This window comes from Lissotriton helveticus, chromosome 5_1 (assembly GCF_964261635.1).
Source record: "Lissotriton helveticus chromosome 5_1, aLisHel1.1, whole genome shotgun sequence".
Taxonomy (NCBI): domain Eukaryota; kingdom Metazoa; phylum Chordata; class Amphibia; order Caudata; family Salamandridae; genus Lissotriton; species Lissotriton helveticus.
The window spans coordinates 1,229,044,263-1,229,065,146 of NC_136065.1; the positions used below are offsets into that span (position 1 = coordinate 1,229,044,263).

The 20,884-nt window shown below is 43.3% G+C and overlaps 1 protein-coding gene across 1 annotated transcript in view; it reads left to right on the plus strand.

Annotated features, from left to right (window-relative positions):
* Positions 1-20,884, plus strand: part of LOC144752607 (scavenger receptor cysteine-rich domain-containing protein DMBT1-like) — a 1,088,995-nt gene that overhangs the window by 818,259 nt on the left and 249,852 nt on the right. The window contains exon 55 of the mRNA XM_078640489.1: positions 6,878-7,095. Coding sequence (XP_078496615.1) covers positions 6,878-7,095 — 218 coding nt within the window. The remainder of the gene's footprint in view (positions 1-6,877; positions 7,096-20,884) is intronic.

Here is a 20,884-nt window from a genome sequence, read left to right on the forward strand (position 1 = left end):
TGAAACGCCGTCGACGTATTGGTGGCACTCAAACTATAGAGGGCTCATAATTTGATGTTTACATTGAAACCCTTCTATCCAAACAGAAGTAGTGTTCGCCACTTGTTTGGTTTTTACTGATGTACTGTATTTTTAGCAACCAACAATTAACTCATGAGCGTATTATTTAGATTAATACATTTTTTAATATTTTTTCTAAATTACTTGTTGATCTTTTTTAATGCACTAATTGTAATTTCTGGTCCCTTGTCTCTCTATTCTTTTCTTTCTTTTTCTTTTTCCCTTTTTATTCTACTTGATTCTTTCACTAAAATAATTTTCAGTGTTAACTGAATCTTTCTTGAAAATGTGTTGAATTTTTTTTTGTCTCCTGAACTACTGTTTGGAACAATTATTCACTACCCCTGGTTCAGGTGGGTGGGTTGCCTCTGTGGTTGTACACTAGCAGAGATCAATGTAGCAGGAGTAACGCAAAATCAGGCCGACTGGAAATGCATCTTGAGCGAATTGGTGAGCAGGTCTCCTCTTGGTTCTCAGGGAAGTTTTTGGCAGAACATTTCTCAGATTTTTGATTTGGGCTACATGGAGACCTGTAGCACCACTTCCAACGGTATAGGGCTGGATGGATGGCTGCCATGGACTGTCATGACTCAATCAGGTTGCATCTAGGTTGCATCTAGGTGTGGTTTCAAGATGATTGGAGCCTTTTCTGTCCCTGTGGCTCTGATCAGGAGACCAGGCAACTTGCCCTTAGAGTCACTCTGGTAGCCCTAGGTTCAAGTAGAAAAGTAAATCTTGCAGTAGGATAGTCCTCTGAGGGCACATGGCTTGCTTCAGGTTTCAGGGCCGTCTTCTGAAGTAGACAGCAGTCCACAATCAATGTCAGACGAAGAGTCCAGGACTTGGGGAAGCCCCTCTTAGAGATAAGAAACTCAATGTAGCAGAAGCCATCAGGACTCAGACAGGCCCCATAGCAGCAGGTCATCTGGTGGTCTTTGGAGCTTGCTGTGTGCCTGTAACTAAAACAGGAGGTCCGCCGACTGACATTTGGAGTCAATTAGGCTAGTCTAGAATGAAGATAATCAGTTCCAGTCCTCCTTCTCAAACTGCAAGGTAGTCCTCAAGCAGGCTGTGGTTCTCTGGCAGCAAGGCAGTCCTTCTTCTTTAATGTCTACAGGTACAGGAGTATTCTGATGAGTGGCAATGGAAGTCCAATATATATACCTGGTGCAAGCCTTTGTGTGTGGGGTCACCCTGTCCTCCCCCCGCATCTGGTTATGGAAGGGGAGTGCTGAACACCACTGCTGTTCTTGCCTGTTTGCTGGGTGGAAGGGCACAGGACCACAAGCCCCAGAAGCCTCTACTCCCTGAAGGGAGAAACGTGCTACAAAAGTGCCTCGGGACACCTGCGGCATGGGATCGCTGAACGCCACTGCTGTTCTTGCCTGTTTGCTGGGGGGGACCACAGGACTACAAGTCACAGAAGCCTCTACTCCCTGGAGGGAGCAACGCGCTACAGAAGCGCCTCGAGACACCCGTGGCGCAGAACGCGCCAAACGCCACTGCTGTTCTTGCCTGTTTGATGGGGGAGCCACAGGACAACAAGCCCCAGAAGCCTCTACTCCCTGGAGGAAGCAACTCGCTACAAAAGCACCTTGAGACACCCACAGAACGCGCACTTAGTACCATCCACTAGGGACTGATAAAGGTACCCCAGTATCCAATCTGGGATGTACCTAAGTACTGACCACAACAATTTAAGGGAGAACGCAAAGAGACAGGGGTCCTGATTAGCAGGATTCCAGTCAGACTAGTCAAAAACAGCTTAACATCAGGCAAAAAGTGGGGGTAACCATAAAAGCAGATGCTACTTTCCTACGGGAAGGAAAGAATGAAATGAACATTTGATTCTCAATTACAGATACAGATACCGACTAGGAGCCAGAATAAAGTTATTTCGCCCACTTGTTAGGTATTTTTAACTCACCTCTCCCACTCCACAAAACTACTGCACTATACATAGTTCTCATAAAAATGCTCCTATGTAATTTCGCAAGGCGTAGCACGCCTCAGTTCGCAGCGGACTGATGTGGCCCCTATAATGAAGCAAGTCACCAAGGGGAAATCCTGGTGAGTGAGGGGACTCAAGAAAGAATTTTTTTTTCTTTTCTGCTGATTTTCTGACTCAGTTCGAGCAAAAATCTTTTCCTTTTCTGCCAGGTTCTTTACCCGACATCTCGGGTGTTGTAGGTCTACTATTGTATAAGGAGGGTGGACCTAGCATATACCTCTACATCCCCCTTTTTTCTGATCTTAGAACAAAACTATAACATTGCTCAATTATGGTTTATGGTACTGGAAACTGAGACACTGAAAGCGGGGATGGATCCCAATGAGTTTTTCTTAAAGAGAGAGTTTTTTGGATTCAACAATTCAACACTACGACCCCTATGGGTCTCAATGACAAGTTGGACATGAATTGCTTTTTAGATGATTGAGTCTAGCATTATAACAAGCATGAAACAGAGAAAGAGGGTTATCCACACACCTCACACACAGACCTGAATGCTCTTTAGATACACATATGTTTGTTTCTAGATCTAACCTCATGGCATCTGCACTGATATTGTATACACATGGCAGTGGTGAATTGTTTATTTGTACTGTTGTCTAAACGTGCATATTATTGGTGTATAATGTAGATACATGTTTTAAAAAACTTTGTGTGATCTCAAGAGTACCCACTAGTGAAAGTTGTGATTAATTTACACTACAAGAAGTGTTGTTGTTAGCTTTTGAAGAGACAAGGTCCATTCTGATACAACTATCACAAAGATGGCCGCAGTACGGATTGTAACTAGACTGGGGTTTGATAGTCTGTTGATTATTTTGGCACACGGAAAACGCCATCGACACAAGGCATTTATTTCCAAACAGATTGAGTATGTCCTAAAAAACTTTGTGTGATCATAAGAGTACCCAGTAGTGAAAGTTGTGATTAATTCACGCTATGAGAAATGTTGTTTGCGTTTGAAGAGAGGAGTTCCATTGTGATACAGCTATCACCAATGTAACATGGCCGCCGTACAGATTGTAACTATACTGGGGTTTGATGATCTGTCGTTTGTTTCGGTATGCGGAAAATGCCATAGGCACAAGGTATTTAGTTCCAACTAGATCGAGAGTTTGGCAGCAGTCAGCACAGTCGGGTGACTTTGAACGGTGAAGGGATGTTGCACAAACTGGATTTAGGTATGTGTTGACAGCAGGGATTTCGTTTTAGCTCTAAAACTTTCTCACTGGGTACAGGCTGTTTGATTATTTGTTGGGACTCAGGTGAAGTCAGGTTGAGGGACGTAACCATGAATGCAACTGCAATTTTGTTTGTAAGTCTCAGTCTGGTCATCCTAAGGTATGTTGATACTTTGCTATTTTAGCATTAGTTTATGTGAACACTTATTTCTCCCTATATTATTGGCCTGAACAATCCAGAGGTGGCCTTAGTTCTGCATTCTGTGAGTACAATAGATGTGTGGTGAGGCACTGTTTGAAGGTGGAAAGGTGAATATATGGGAGTTATATCTCTCCCTATGGGCACGTTATTGGGAAAATTATGCATGATGCACACAGGAATTTAAGGATAAGTTCATCCCTTGGGCTTGGTATCAATAGGAGCGCTGTATATTCGAAACCGGGTGTGGTGTTGTTGTGTCTTTGTCCCCTTGAGGACATAGTAAGTTAAAGGAGGTTTTGGAATACCTTGTTTTTTTTTTTTTTCCATGTATTGTCCCCTGAGGCAGGGACTACGTATCCCAGAATGCAGTGGGCAGCACTAACAACAATGTGTAACACACAGAGGAAGAGCCATTGAAGAAATATGATACATATTGTCATAATTATGTTTATTTGAAAAAATTGATGTCACAAATGTGGATTCGTGTTTGAGTTGAGTTTACTTCATGTAAACACATCAATTTACAAAATACAGAAAAAACAATTTATTGTTTGTTAAACTTAGTGAAAACTTGTTAATGTTATTCAGGTAGACATTGAAATTCGATAGTATGATAAATATATTGAGCAGTGCACGCGGGTTTTCAGGTAATATATGACTTGAAATACTCTTCGCTGAAAACATATATTTTGCCAGGTCAAAATGGCAGTTTAAAACTGCACTAAAGGCTGCTGTCACAGGCCTGAGACATGTTTTGAAAAGTTCCTTTGGTGGATGGCACAATGAGTGCTGCAGGCCCACTAGTAGCATTTAATTTACAGGCAATGGGTACAGATAGAACCATATACTAGGTAGTTCAAGTAACTAAATGTACCAATCAGGTGTAGGCAACTTTTAACATGTTTTAGGAAGAGAGCCCAAGCACTTAGTTAGTGGTTAGCAGTGGTAAGTGCACAGAGTCCTAAACACCCCACAAATGGGTTCAGTAAATGAAGGGAGTGAACGTAAAAGGTTTGGGGGTAACCCTGTAGAAAAGGTCAGGTCCAAAAATAATGCTAGAAAAAGTATTCAAAGACTCAACAGCGATTTAAAATCCAACTTGATGGTCAGGGAGAATGGCCTTGACCTGTGCCTTGCCCTTTCCTGAACTTCAACTATGCCTACCCTGTCACTGATAGATGTAGCTCACACCTAGGCCTGCCTCTCTTATATTTTGCCAGTCAGCTTGGCTCCGAACCCAGAGGAAGAGAGGTGCTGGCCCAGTATTGGTTTAGAGTGGCCACAAGGAAGGGTTTGCCCATTAACATAGCCACCACTCTGAGATGGCACAGAGAGCTCGAACCAGGGGACTTAAGGTTCTGCCACATTGGTTTTAGGTAGAGAGGGAACTGTAGGTTCTTTACAGTAAAACCAGCAGCAGCCTGCACAGGTAAGAGCGGGGGAAGGTGGGGCTGAGTGGGAGGGATTTCGACAGACGATGACAGGGGAAATTGCTTATTTATTTAATTTTCCCTCATGGTTGTCTGTTGACTCCCTCCCCAATCCAGCCCCACCGCTCGCACGTGCAGGGGCCGCTGCTGAGTAAAACATTCAGAAAGTGGCTTGGGTTGGCAAAATTAGCCCATTTAATAGTGAATGTGCTTTCAATAAATTAGCATTCCATACCACACAGTATATACATTTTTGGGGAAATTATTTCAGAACTGTTGGAGGGTGGCACAATTCTCCAAAAGGAAAGGTATGTCTAGTTATTGAATTGATCCTTCAGAATTACAATTGTTTAATATCCCTGTGAAAGTGCGAGTGTGGGTGACTGCTCTGCAGTAGAGAGACTCACTGGACAGTACCCTTACTTTGCAAATTGTTTAGGCAGCAGCTCTAGACTGGACAAATCTGGACAGTCCCTTTCATGTCCAGGCTAATATTTGTGAGGCAAGTCAAACGCTGAACTATATGAAAATGCCCATTAGTTGTCTCTCTTGAAAGCCTATACCAAAAGTAGAATTTACTATGCATGCGAGAAGCATACGTGTTTGTTAGCTGTGCCCTAAAAAGGCAAAGGCTACACTTGTATGGCTAGTAGTTTGTGATGAACTAATGCTACAATGCCCTTTAGTAGCCTATTTACCTGGGCAATAGAAACACAAATTGCATTTTGGTGTCTATGAAATTAAAAGTTGATATGCAGCAGATGTCTGTAGCTGTACTCTGTTCTGGGCTCCCAACTCACAAGGTAGCCTGGTATGGGGAGATCTCTCAGCTGGTAGGAGCTAGAGTTGCTAGGTCACAAGGAAGTTAAAGAGTACGAGGTATACCCAGAATCTTATGGAGAGACATATAGGAGCTTTAGAGGGACAGTTGAGGAAATATGCTTGTGGATCTGAAATCATCATGTGCCAGCCTGGCAGAGAACTGAAGCACAAAACTCAGTATTGGAGAGGTACATCATAGCCCAAAGAGAAAAGTAAAACATTCTGGACTACTGTCCAATGACAGTAGGGATCCTGCAGACCCTAGGCTGGTTCTACAGATTCTTCACCAGCAATAGGCAAATATTGTCCTTGCTAAACCCTGTAAGCAAATGAGTTTCTTGTCGAGTCCAGTGATTAAGGTGAGTGATTATTAACAATCTTGGCATTATCCTTAAAGGGAAAAATCATATCTGAAGCAGAAGAACGAGCATCTCTACCATAAAGAGGATGAGAAACCATTCTCCTCCAAAATCCTTCTCAGACCTTTCTCAGGAAGAGCAAAGTCCTGAAGAAGAAGCAAAGGTGACGGAAGGCGTAGTGTAGATGTTTTCTTTGGGGAACTTCAAGTCACAGAGAAGAGATGTATTGCCTCACAAAACAACAGCCAATGATGAAGTCAGAATAGCAAAACAAAGGAATCTCTTAAAGGAGATAGGATATTTGAATGTTATTATATACAAGACACACAGGTGATCTGAAGGAGGTGATCATTAAAATGTAATAGCCATATGATGCATTTTATAAAGGAGGAGTATTATCATGTGAATTCAAAAGCAGGAGGAAGCAAATAAAATAAACCTACATGGCCTAGCTCACACTTCCTCACATCTAAGGCTGTTGTGTGGTAATTCTCTAGTGGGATTGTGATAGATTGTGATTCCCATGTGGGCCATAGAAGGCTGTGTTGAGGAAGATCTCTGTGGACTCCATTTCATCCCAAAGGGATCATATGGATTTCTCCTCATGTGAGGTTGCTCGATATCCTTATAAGCATATAAATCACTAATTAAGGAGCATTGTAGACAGAGTCCTCTACATGACATGCAGTTACCTTTATTGTCTCTTGCCCATCCCACTCCTTGCACCAGCATAGCTACAAATCATGTTTTCTCTAATAGCTTAATCAGGCATCCTTACTTAATTGTGACGCACTATACTTCTCTCTCCTCAGCCTGGAAATTGCTCCCAACTGCATATTCGATTCCATCTCTGTGTTCAATGGACCTCAGTATACTTCTGCTCTACTAGGGAAGTTCTGCAACGATTCCTTTTACAGCTTCACATCCACATCCAACAACATGGATATCCTGTTTATGAGTGACTCGAGCGTCACCTCGTCTGGATTCCAGGCCTACTACCAGTCATACAGATGCGACACTAATGGCACAGGTATGTTCAACCCGAAGAGCAGATTACGAGACTGCTGAAAAGGTGGCATCGAAGTGAGTTGTAATAAGAAAGTGCAAGGTGTCCTTGAAGGGGTGTTGAGCCCCCCTGCGAGGTTACATTGAAACCAGTGAAAAATAGAAGTGCAACCGTTTTCTTCAACGTATGTACAATACCATAAGAGATAAATAACGTTTTCATGGCATTTCCACAAGGTCCTACTTGGAGGAAATTATGCATGGAAACAGAGTAATAGGAATAAAACATAATTCTGAGAAGCAGTCACCAAAATGTTTTTGCTAGTTATTCTCCATGGATTACAGATACGGTAATTATTAGGTGCAAAAGTAGAACATTTATAATGCTCACACATGAGTTGCACCAGTTATTGTGAAGGTCTGTAATGAGTTCTGTTAAATATTCTGCAACAGCTACCACTTGCACATCATTTTTGCGTATGTATATCACATGTATGTGATATAAGCTTGCATAGTGTCAAAGAGTGAATTAACAACTTGCTTGCTTGCTTCACAGATCTGTGTGTAATTTGCAGGACATAAATTGAGACCGAGGCAAGGCCTACTCTCAATATCATACTTCCAAGCTCAACTAAACGAGTACCGTTATGTTGGATTGCAGTAGCACATGTAAAGTACACGCGTTCACAACTACAGGGACGCTCCTAATAGTGCACAGCTTCAGAAAGTCACAATCACTCTTAAGTTTCTAACGAATTCTTTCACCAAAAGTAGCATGTTCCATTTTAGACACCTCTGACCTTTCAAGTTGGTTTTGTCTTCAGATACTCTACTGCAGTTTTGCATATTTGATTGTTTATCAACTCAGGCAATGCCCATTTTGTAAATACAATACAAGGATTTTGCAATTTTGATGGCCATTTTTATTGACTCTACAGACTCTGAATTTCTCTGCATACACTATGAGCAGCAATTTAAGTCTGAGATAAGTTGTTTAACGCTCAATATGGTTTCTGAAATTCTGAAATGTCATGGTGCTGTAAGCCACATGGGCCTCAAACCTGTGCTTTACCATAACTCATAACTTTACTCTTAGCACATTTTTGTTTTATCCATAGACATGGAAGGTTCATTTCTTCATGTATTTATGTATTGGTTTAAGATCCTTCAGGGTGTCACTCCACTGGTACAGTTGAGTGTCCTCCTGATGTGCTTCACTAGTTGTAAAGTACAGTCTACTGAATCATACATATTAGGTTTTGTGAAACTGGGATACAGAACTCACATATTCTAAAGTGCTTTATTAATGTAACAATGAAGAGAAAGGAGTTTTGGTGAAATAAAATATTGGCCTAAGATCGCACAATTTAAGCAGTAAACCTCAAGTTCTTCTAGTTTTCTGGTGTCACTTTGTACAAGTCAGCCACTAATTGTAGTATGACCAGATTTTGAAAAGCAAAAACTGGGACAGGCCAGAAATAAAAGATTTATTTTTATGTCTGGCCAGTCCCGTTTTTTGTGATGTATATCAGTATCACCTACGGGAAGTCACTGGTAGGTAGTTATAGTTAGGACACTGTGTACATAGGAAAATCGCTTTTTGATTTGCCTATATCTTTGGCGCCTGTTCTGCCTGGTTTTTCTGATTAGATAGGACCAGCTCACCAGAGCCTTACCAACTCAGCCAGAACGTTACCACCTCCCCCTCCCTAGGGCCTATTTACAAGGTTTTCAACATATATCTACCACCTAAGGACAGGGAATTCATAAGATACATACCCAGACCTCTTATAATATCAGCAATTGGCGGCCTCGCGGTCCCATTCGAACCCAGACCTCTCTACCCAGACGGCAGTATCAGAATCGGCGGCCTCGCGGTCCCATTCGAACCCAGACCTCTCTACCCAGATGGCAGTATCAGAATCGGCGATCTCGCGGTCTCATACAGACCCAGACAACCTACCCAGACGGCAGCATATCCTATGATTACCATTACATAAAGGGATCAGTCTCACTATTCATCAGGGGTATAGTACTACAATATTCTGGATCACACAATGATTGCCAAATTAGATGATGTACAACTTATCCTTCAATCCAAGAGCTCCTCTCTCCCTTATTCAGTTATCACTTACCTGATCAGGGGTAGCATCTGTTCACAGTAACATCTGACTAGAAGAACAGGTTACCTTTTCATACAAGAATAAGAAGCACACTGGTTCACTATGCAAAGGTTATTATCAAATATAAGCTCTCCTCTACCCCCTTGCTCAGACCCACATGGACGGGAGATGCATCCGTTCACCTGCACCTGACTAGAAGAAAGGTTAGCCTCACTAATAATAATAATTTCTGCACAATGGTTCACTAAGAACTGGGGTATCTTTATTACACAACAATAACAACATTAGCAACACATAATAGACACATACACAGATCTGCAGGGTCTCTGTAAAGACCACATCCACATCTAACTAACAGGGACTGTAAATAGACTGCACACCGCTGAAAGGAAAAGGATTAGTAATAATGTTTCATGGGCACTAACATAACAGGACAGATATCACCTGATTAGTATGGAGTCTTGTTCTAGCTGTCATCTGGATTCCTCCCTCGTCTGTGATTCTCCTCTGCACTCTTGGACATGCATCTGCGCTGATCACTCTGCACTGGACACCTCTCCCCCACGAACTGTCTCCGCCTTCCAGCTTCAGTCTAATTGTTTCTGCCGCTCTGATAACCGTTCGCTCCACTAGCTTCTTCATTCTGTCTGATTATCTCTGTTCAAATGTCCAATTCACTCCAGCTGCTCTCACAGATTAGTATAACTTCAGTCTCTTCCAAAAGGCATCACCTCAGACTCCAGCTGATCACAACTCCTCCGGATAAGTAACTACTTCTAACTGCTGTCTTCAGCTCCAAACATTGCTTCATCTCTCTCTGTTCAGAACACCATCTACTCACAACTGCTTCTAGTTTCTCTCTCTCTGGTTCCAGCTCACTGGCTGTCTGTCTTCCCTCTGTTCCAAGCATCCACTGTCTCTTCTCCCCTGCTCCATCTCCTCTCCTTCTGCACTCTAACGCTCTCCGTTCCAATCCACGACTGCACTCCTTCCAACCCAAAGTCCTTCTCTCTGACTCCGCCTCTGCACTTCACTAATATGGAATGCTGTCTCCTCATGGAAAGTTCCAGCCATCAGCCTGCCGCCCTCCAAATTCCTGTACCACTCCGTGCCAAGGACGCACCCCCAGCTGGCCAGCCCGATGTTGCGTCTTCAACATAGAGAAAAATACAATCCTTCGACAAGGGCCGGCCTGAACCGGTTCTCTCCAAGCGAACAACACCTCATAACTAAAACATCACCTTTACCCTGCAAGCATCTCAGTCTGCAGGGACAGAAAGCAAAATGGAGTCTCTCTAGTTCTGGGCCTTGTAGGCCTGAGAAGGATGAAATAACACCTAGCTCTGTCAGAGTACATACACAAACCATACCAATATGTAATATAAAGTCAAGACAACAGGATCCACCCTCTACTATAGGTAGAATCATGAAAGGACACATAATTATGTCAAAGCCAATAGGCAATAGATGGATTAGAGTCAACAATAAGGGATCTATCATCATATTAAGCAGCTATCCTCTAGTTTATGCTTCTAGGTATGGCAAAAAGGCCTTAAAAGGACCAACACAAGGCAAGAATAGAGATTCAGGATGGTAGCAAGCTTAAAGTCACCATCACTCATAAATAGAGCCCAAAAATCGAGCAGAACATTGCACCCTTGACTTTAACTTGCTAACATCTATAAACAACAACAACCAAATAAACAAACATCGACATGATCTATCAACAAAATCAAAAACAAAAAGACTCCCTAAAATGAATGACAACCAAGGAAATACCACCTAAAGCTTGATATAGGGAACAAATCAAAATATCTGATAACCACAAAAACTAACCTAAGCACCCTTGAACTAAATGTGCCTCAACTTCTAGTACTAACTCATGAAATCTATTAATGTAGGGACATGTCTGTGAAGTAAAAACGACAAAGGGCCTAAACGAGGCCTACCTACTTCGGTCAACTTAAGAAACTAACCTAAGCACCCTTGAACTAAATGTGCCTCAACTTCTAGTAATAACTCATGAAATCTATTAATGTAGGGACATGTCTGTGAAGTAAAAATAACAAAGGGCCTAAATGAGGCCTACCTACTTCGGTCAACTTAAGAAAGGATTTGGTAAAGGCTGACAAATAAACATAACAAAGGGTCCTCAATGTCTGGGCAACTATTACTAGTAAATCTAGGACATTACCTAACTAAATGACACACCTCCCGGGACAACTTAAAGTCTAGGGTGACCACCCTTGGAACTAATCCCAATGCTCCAATTAAAAGTTGATGGATCAAAGTAAAAGTGTAATAACAGGAAAACAAGGATAACCCCATTCCTACAAAATAGCTGGTGTAGCACTATGCATATCAAGCAAGAAATCAGAAACAGTGATCTAAGTGTGGTGCATATACTCTTCTAAAAGATAATTCAGACATAGTCTGTCCAGAAATCCCTATAGCTAAAATAGCTGAATCAGAAACTTAAACTTGAAAAACTAAGTGATAGGAGACCATGCCAAAGTCAATAGGCAAAGGTCATAAGTCATCTAACTCAGGAAACAGTGTGCACCTAATCCCTCTGTATCAATCTGTGGACCACATGTGTGCACCATCATACAGAACACTACTTTCCCTTCATTGGCAAAACTGTTTTACAGAAAACAGGAAAACTATCCAATAGGTGAAAGATAGACAAGTGTAAAGTCAATCTGTAATAGCATAGCAAACTAAGATCAAAACATCATGTATCACAGGGCATCAGATTACTAGAGCAGCTCCTTGATATATACTGCACCCTATGACTTTCAAACAAAAACATTTGCATTAAACCAAAGGCCAAATTATGAATGTGGCACTGCATCTTTCAAACTGGAAAATCAAAAGCATAAACAGGACTGAAAATGTAACATTATCATTGGGGCCTGTTTGTGGTAACTGCAAAAAGTGGCATCATGTCCATCTGAAATAGAAACATGGGAAAAAATGCAAGACTCAAGAATGCAGGCCAAGGAATTACATTATAGACTCCTTTCATAAAGGAGCATCATTATAACCAAATACCAATGAGTTCTTTTAGATCATCACTTTCAAAAGTCAATAAAAAAATGTGTTTTTTCACACCTAGGGCTATTGACTTTGTCACCCAAAAAAAAAAAATTTAGGGGGGGGAATCCAAACATGATTATCAAAAGTTCAGTTAATGTACAAGTTCTCTTCTGTAGGAATCCATCGTTGGTTTCTCCTTAGGAAAACAGTTCATTCTTGTAGGCCATAATTCTCCATCTTCATCTGTATCCGGTGCCAAGGAAGCACACCCTCCAGTCTGGTCGGCCTGGTACGTCTGCTTCTAATCCTGGATTCAGCCTCGGGGGAGGGTTGGGAAGGGCAACACTCATCCGAAAATAACAAAGCCCATCACTCCAAAATAAGAAAGTCACACTCATACAGGGCCCCCATAGATCAGCAATCTGGAATGAAAAACAAGTATCATCAATCTTGCAAAAACAGATTTTCCATTCAAAAAAGCACCCCAAGTGCTTTTTATTTCTGTAAGAAGAAAACCTCCTAATTCCTGAAAAGAACTCTCTAAATCCAAGGGATGATTTGAACACTCTACCTCTACCATAATTTGTTTGGGAAAAATCCCAAATTTTTTACACAAGTCAGAAGGGCTGGGGCCTAGTCACTCCTCACTCCTTTGAGAAACAGCCCCTCCCTCTAGAAAGATGGTCGCGCTCAGAGTTTTGAACCAGCTCCAACCATAACAAGCAGGAGCCGGTCTTCGCTGCAATCACACTCCTTGCTCGCCTACCCCTCCCTTCAGAGCCATCCGCGCTCAGGGGCTGGCTCAATTCCAATCATAACAAAATAGGAGACAGCTCTCTCTCTCTCTCCTCTGCTTCTCTAAAATCGGGTAATGGCCAAAGGGAGCCTTCACTCGCACAAGGCCCCCACCATCTGGTCTGAGGACGGGCCTGAGTTATCTCGTTCAAGGTTAAAACAACAACTTCTGCTTTGTGGAGTTTCTCACACATTTTTAAATGAAACTCCATGCAGCTGGTATTCTACTTTTCTCCCTTCAGACAAGCACCGTATTTCTCTAACTAATGTAATCAAGTTCTTAAGCTATTATTTTTCTATAGCCATATGAAAAGTTAACCAACATTCAAAAGACGGCATTCTGCACTAAAGCAATTTTAAACTGATGTAAGGGATGTGAGTGTATTAAAGTCAAAATCAAAATAGAACCTCATATCCACCCTTGACTGTATACACGAACATCAAAATGTTTCAGAAACAAAGTCACATGCGCAAAACAATTCTGTCATAACGGTTCACTATTTGCTGAAAGGGAAAAAATATTAGAACAACAATGCACGCAGACACATTTCATTTTTTTTATAACATGTGAAACACCATCAAATTAAACAAGGGGCAACATATAATTTTGCATTGCATAACCAAGAATTCATAATGAAGTGTGCAAGCTTTTCCATTCTACCCATAAAAAGGGCCAGATTCATCATTTCATTTAAAAGCACACGGTTGCATTTCACCAATTAAAGCACATTCTACATTGAAATAATTTCATTTCCACAACCGAAGATTGCACCATCTGTGCACAGCTAAAAACCACCAAAACACCCCCTCGCAGTCCGACAGGTTGATTTACACCTCCGAGTCAGAATCATTAAATCATGTGTTCAAGGGCAAAACCCACAGAAATCCGCGGACACATTCCAAACAGTATATGAAATGAACATTGCTGTCTCAATTCAAGATATTAACCCTTTGGCAGCCAAACCTAAGCCTTCCCCGAGCGCTGCAGACACAAGGGAAATTCCCAGGACTTATCTCTCACGTTCTCACATAACGGTCGAGCTCCTTTTAAAAACACATTTTCTCCCCGAACAGACAGAAAGGATCCAGCCCTTCCCTGCTCAATGGAAAAAGTCATTCATCAGCCCTATTCACAAGGCGCTATCCACCAGATTCACAAGGCGCTATCCACAAGCAACTACCAGCTACTCACAAGGCGCTATACTTAAGAAAATTCAACAAACTATTCACAAGTCTCAAGCACAAAGCGCAATTCACACAAGGCACACAAGCCTTAGTTAGAAGGCGCTATGCACAAGATCCTTAAAAAGCTACTCACAAGCCAGAAGCACAAGGCGCTATACACATGGATTCAACAAATTATTCACAAGTCTCAAGCACAAAGCACTATACACATGGTCTTAAGAAGCCACTCATACATTTTAAGCACAAGGCGCTATTCACAAGCAACTATAAACCACTCACAAGGCGCTATACACATGGATTCAACAAACTATGCACAAGTCTCAAGCACAAAGCGCAATTCACAAATAATTCAACTAGTCACTCACAAGGCGCTATGCACATGGATTGAACAAGCTATTCACAAATCGTAAGCACAAAGCGCTACACACAAGGCGCAATTCGTAGGAAACACAGCAAACTACTCACAAGCCTTAATCAGAAGGCGCTAATAACAAGCAATGCTGTAAACCAATCACAAGTCCCCATCAGAAGGTACCATTCTCAAGGAACCTCGCAAGTGATTCACAAGCCACAGACCATATTTACAAGATTTAAAATCCTCAATCACAAGGCGCTATTTACAAAGTTTCAAAAGCCTTAATCACAAGGCGCTATCTACAAAGTGTCAAAAGCCTTAATCACAAGGCGCTATCTACAAAGTTTCAAAAGCCTTAATCACAAGGCGCTATATACAAGGAACTAAGCACATTATCCACAAGCCTTACACATAAGGCGCTATTTACAAGATTTTCAGCAAGTCATATCACAGAATACATTTCACACTTCACAGCATAAGCAAATGCAGCAAGCCATTCAAGAAGCAATTTACAAGCCTTTGTCATACACAGTCACCCTTCAAGCCTGACAGTTCAAACACCAAGATGAAAAGCATGTCTCCCACACTGCATAAGTCAGATGCCATGATGTACTGCAATCTCCTTACACTCCAACTGTTCAAGCCAATAGGTCAGGGACCACACCTCACCATGCAATTCACAGACTGTTCACAGATGTCAAATTTTCAAAGGGTTTTCACACAGGTTTACGTAAACGGTTCAGTGACGCCAAATGTTCTGCCTGGTTTATCTGATTAGATAGGACCAGCTCACCAGAGCCTTACCAACTCAGCCAGAACGTTACCACCTCCCCCTCCCTAGGGCCTATTTACAAGGTTTTCAACATATATCTACCACCTAAGGACAGGGAATTCCTAAGATACATACCCAGACCTCTTATAATATCAGCAATTGGCGGCCTCGCGGTCCCATTCGAACCCAGACCTCTCTACCCAGACGGCAGTATCAGAATCGGCGGCCTCGCGGTCCCATTCGAACCCAGACCTCTCTACCCAGACGGCAGTATCAGAATCGGCGATCTCGCGGTCTCATACAGACCCAGACAACCTACCCAGACGGCAGCATATCCTATGATTACCATTACATAAAGGGATCAGTCTCACTATTCATCAGGGGTATAGTACTACAATATTCTGGATCACACAATGATTGCCAAATTAGATGATGTACAACTTATCCTTCAATCCAAGAGCTCCTCTCTCCCTTATTCAGTTATCACTTACCTGATCAGGGGTAGCATCTGTTCACAGTAACATCTGACTAGAAGAACAGGTTACCTTTTCATACAAGAATAAGAAGCACACTGGTTCACTATGCAAAGGTTATTATCAAATATAAGCTCTCCTCTACCCCCTTGCTCAGACCCACATGGACGGGAGATGCATCCGTTCACCTGCACCTGACTAGAAGAAAGGTTAGCCTCACTAATAATAATAATTTCTGCACAATGGTTCACTAAGAACTGGGGTATCTTTATTACACAACAATAACAACATTAGCAACACATAATAGACACATACACAGATCTGCATGGTCTCTGTAAAGACCACATCCACATCTAACTAACAGGGACTGTAAATAGACTGCACACCGCTGAAAGGAAAAGGATTAGTAATAATGTTTCATGGGCACTAACATAACAGGACAGATATCACCTGATTAGTATGGAGTCTTGCTCTAGCTGTCATCTGGATTCCTCCCTCGTCTGTGATTCTCCTCTGCACTCTTGGACATGCATCTGCGCTGATCACTCTGCACTGGACACCTCTCCCCCACAAACTGTCTCCGCCTTCCAGCTTCAGTCTAATTGTTTCTGCCGCTCTGATAACCGTTCGCTCCACTAGCTTCTTCATTCTGTCTGATTATCTCTGTTCAAATGTCCAATTCACTCCAGCTGCTCTCACAGATTAGTATAACTTCAGTCTCTTCCAAAAGGCATCACCTCAGACTCCAGCTGATCACAACTCCTCCGGATAAGTAACTACTTCTAACTGCTGTCTTCAGCTCCAAACATTGCTTCATCTCTCTCTGTTCAGAACACCATCTACTCACAACTGCTTCTAGTTTCTCTCTCTCTGGTTCCAGCTCACTGGCTGTCTGTCTTCCCTCTGTTCCAAGCATCCACTGTCTCTTCTCCCCTGCTCCATCTCCTCTCCTTCTGCACTCTAACGCTCTCCGTTCCAATCCACGACTGCACTCCTTCCAACCCAAAGTCCTTCTCTCTGACTCCGCCTCTGCACTTCACTAATATGGAATGCTGTCTCCTCATGGAAAGTTCCAGCCATCAGCCTGCCGCCCTCCAAATTCCTGTACCACTCCGTGCCAAGGACGCACCCCCAGCTGGCCAGCCTGATGTTGCGTCTTCAACATAGAGAAAAATACAATCCTTCGACAAGGGCCGGCCTGAACCGGTTCTCTCCAAGCGAACAACACCTCATAACTAAAACATCACCTTTACCCTGCAAGCATCTCAGTCTGCAGGGACAGAAAGCAAAATGGAGTCTCTCTAGTTCTGGGCCTTGTACGCCTGAGAAGGATGAAATAACACCTAGCTCTGTCAGAGTACATACACAAACCATACCAATATGTAATATAAAGTCAAGACAACAGGATCCACCCTCTACTATAGGTAGAATCATGAAAGGACACATAATTATGTCAAAGCCAATAGGCAATAGATGGATTAGAGTCAACAATAAGGGATCTATCATCATATTAAGCAGCTATCCTCTAGTTTATGCTTCTAGGTATGGCAAAAAGGCCTTAAAAGGACCAACACAAGGCAAGAATAGAGATTCAGGATGGTAGCAAGCTTAAAGTCACCATCACTCATAAATAGAGCCCAAAAATCGAGCAGAACAGCGCCAGTAGACGATCTTCTAAAAAAAAAAGTACCCCTGTGATTCTTGTTGTGCATGGAACGTTTTGTGGCGATCCATCAAGCGGGAACTGAGAAAAAAAGGGGGAGGAGGACAAAAATGATTTTGAATGTTAATTCCGATAATTATTTTATTTGCAACTACAGCTTGCACTGATGGACAGAATGATCCCAAATTTGGCAGAAAGGTTGCTCGTGGTCCAGAAAGAACCCCTTTTGTTATTTGATGTAAATCCTTTCAGTAGTTTTGTGATATAAAAAAAGAAATTGCATATATATGTAAACTGATCCTCTGAGGATCCAACAGCCCCTGTGCATAAATCTGATTGACTGCCAACACTTCCCAGTTCCATCTTGGGACTCCACTTTAGCGGAGTCCCCATAAAAAGTTTTTAAAAAAGGAAAGGAGGATGGATAGGAATAACCTGACCCCCTAGCTCTGCTCCTGGTGCCTCCCTAAGACACTGCTGGGCAAAAAAGCTCTGAAGAAAAAAAAAAGAATTTGGAGCTGGAGGAGCGCTGGATCCACAGCTCCCGCCCTAAAATGTAAAAAAAAGCGCTGGCTCACACATTTCTCCACAGTTTAGTCCCCAGGTGGAAGAGGTCCTGGGGCCATGCAGGATTAGAAAAAGATGTAGTGCTCGTGGGCCTGCCTCCTGAGGCTCTTTTAAGCTGGGGACCACCACCTCCCTGGAGCTTTTCTATTATAATGAAGGGGACACACTAACCCCCTTCTATGGGCTTTCTAGAGCCCCGGGGACCACCACCTCCCAGGACTTAATTTTCAAGTTGGGAGAGGGGCCATACATACCCCTTTCCTAGGGTGCTTCAAGTCCCAGGTTTGACCACCTCCCCTGGGATAAAGTAAAAGTAATGGGATGGATTCGTACCCCCCCCCCAGGCCCTTGGAACAATCACCTTCCTGGTGCCTATGATATAATTAGAACTGGGAGGGGGCAACGCACCATCTCCCCCTGGCCGACCTGTGCAGATCAAAGAAAGGGTGCTGAGCGGGCCCCCACCTGGAGCCATATATGGCCTTTGGGACCTCAACCTCAACTGAGGACCTCAACCTCCCACGGCCGGCTACTGTTATGTCTCGGGTGCCCACCCCCATGAAGCGGTTTGCTCTGACTTTGCGGGAGCTTTCATAGCTGGCGCCAAGTCAGAGCAAGTACGAACTTCCATCTCAGCAAGCAAGAGCTGTGAAAACTGCTCCTGCTTTCTGAGAGTGGAGTTTACTTTTGTTAATCAGGCAGGAAAACAGACGAAAGGATTGCTCTTACAGACATGGAGCTGCATATTTAGCAGTTCCCTGTCTGTGACAGCCATGCTGGCTCCCCCAGATGGTCAGTTGCCAGCAGGGAAGCGGGAGCCTTGAGGCTCCACACCTATCCCGGGGGCTGGAGTGGACGAGGAGAAAGACGCAAAGTAAAGGTCAGAAATGAGCAGAAAGAGGCAGAATAAAGGTCAGAAACGAGCAGAAAGAGGAAAGATGAAAGTCAGAAACTAGCAGAAAGAGGGAGAAAAAGGTCAGCAACAAGCAGAAAGAGGCCAAATAAAGGTGAGAAATGATCAGTAAGACGCAGAATAACGGTCAGAAACAGGCAGATAGAGGCAGAATAAAGGTCAGCAATGAGCAGGAAGTAGCCAAATTAATGATGAGAAACGAGAAGAAACAGGCAAAATAATGTTGAGAAACAAGCAGAAAGAGACAGAATAAAGGTCAGCAATGAGCAGAAAGAGGCATGATAAAGGTGAGAAACTAGCAGAGAGAGACCAAATAAAAATCAGAAACAGGCAGAAAGAGGGAGAATAGAGGAAAGAAACAAGCAGCAAGAGGCAAAATCAAGGTCAGAAATGAGCAGCAGGAGGCAAAATAGAGATCAGAAACAAGCAGAAAGAGTCAAAATAAAGGTCAGAAAGAGGCAAAATAGACATCAGAAACAAGCAGAAAGAGACAAACTAAAGGTAAAAAATTAGCAGAAAGAGGCAAAATAGAGACCAGAAATGAGTGGAAAGAGGCAAAATAGAGATCAGAAACGATCAGAAGGACCCAAAATAAAGGTTAGAAAGAGGCAAGATAAAGATCAGAAATTAGCAGGAAGAGGTAAGCTAAAGGTCAGAAATGAGCAGGAAGAGGCAAAATAAAGGTCAGAAACGAGAAAAAAAAGAAAAATATCAGAAATGAGCAGGAACAGGCAAAATAAACGTCAGAAATGATCAAAAAGAGAAAACAAATGTCAGAAACTAGCAGAAAGAGGCAAAATACAAGTCAGAAATAGAAAGTTAAAGGTCAGCAACGAGCAGAAATAGGCAAAATAAATGTTGGAAGTGAGCAGAAAAAAGGCAGAAAATGAGCTGAACCCACTCAGGCACTCATGCACCCACTCAATCACTCAATCAATCAATCAAAACATTTGTAAAGCACACTACTCAACCGTGAGGGTCTCAAGGCGCTGGGGGGAGGGGTGGGGGAGGGATGCTGCTACTGCTCTAATAGCCAGGTCTTGAGTAGCCTCCTGAAGGTTAGAAGGTCCTGGGTCTGCCGTAGGAGGATGGGGAGGGTGTTCCAGGTTTTGGTGGTGAGGTGGGAGAATGATCTGCGGCCGGTGGTCGCTCTTTGGATGCGGGGAACGGTGGCGAGGGCGAGATCGGCGGAGCAGAGCTGGTGGTTCAGGTGTAGAAGGTGAGTCGTCTGTTGAGGTATGCTGGTCCGGTGTTGTGGAGTGCCTTGTGTGCATGGGTGAGGAGCTTGAAGGTGATCCTCTTGTTGACGGGAAGCCAGTGCAGATCTCTCAGGTGGGGTGTGATGTGGCTGTCATGAGGGATGTTGCGGATCAAGCGTGCAGAGGCATTCTGTATGCGTTGTAGTTGTTTCAGGAGTTTGTCCGGGGCTCCTGCATTGAGGGCGTTTCCGTAGTCTAGCCTGCTGCTGACGAGGGCCTGGGTGACCGTTCTTCTTGTTTCGGTGGGGATCCACCTGTAGATTTTGCGGAGCATGCGGAGGGTGTTGAAGCAGGAGGAGACGGTGTTGACTTGCTTGGTCTTGCAGGGTGTTGAGTTGAGGATGAATCCCAGGTTGCGTGCGTGGTCGGTGGGTGTTGGTGCTGCTCCAAGTGCTTTCGGCCATCAGGAGTCGTCCCAGGCCGAGGATGAGGACTTCCGTCTTGTCCGAGTACAGCTTCAGACAGCTGTTCTTCATCCTCTCGGCGACGGCTTTCATTCCTTTGTGGAGGTTGTTTTTGGCGGTGAGGGGGTTTTTCGGTGAGGGAGAGGATCAGATGGGTGTCGTCGGCATAAGAGTTGATGTTGAGGTCATGCAGTCGGGCGACGTGGGCGAGTGGTGCCATGTAGACGTTGAACAATATCGGGCCGAGGGATGATCTTTGGGGTATG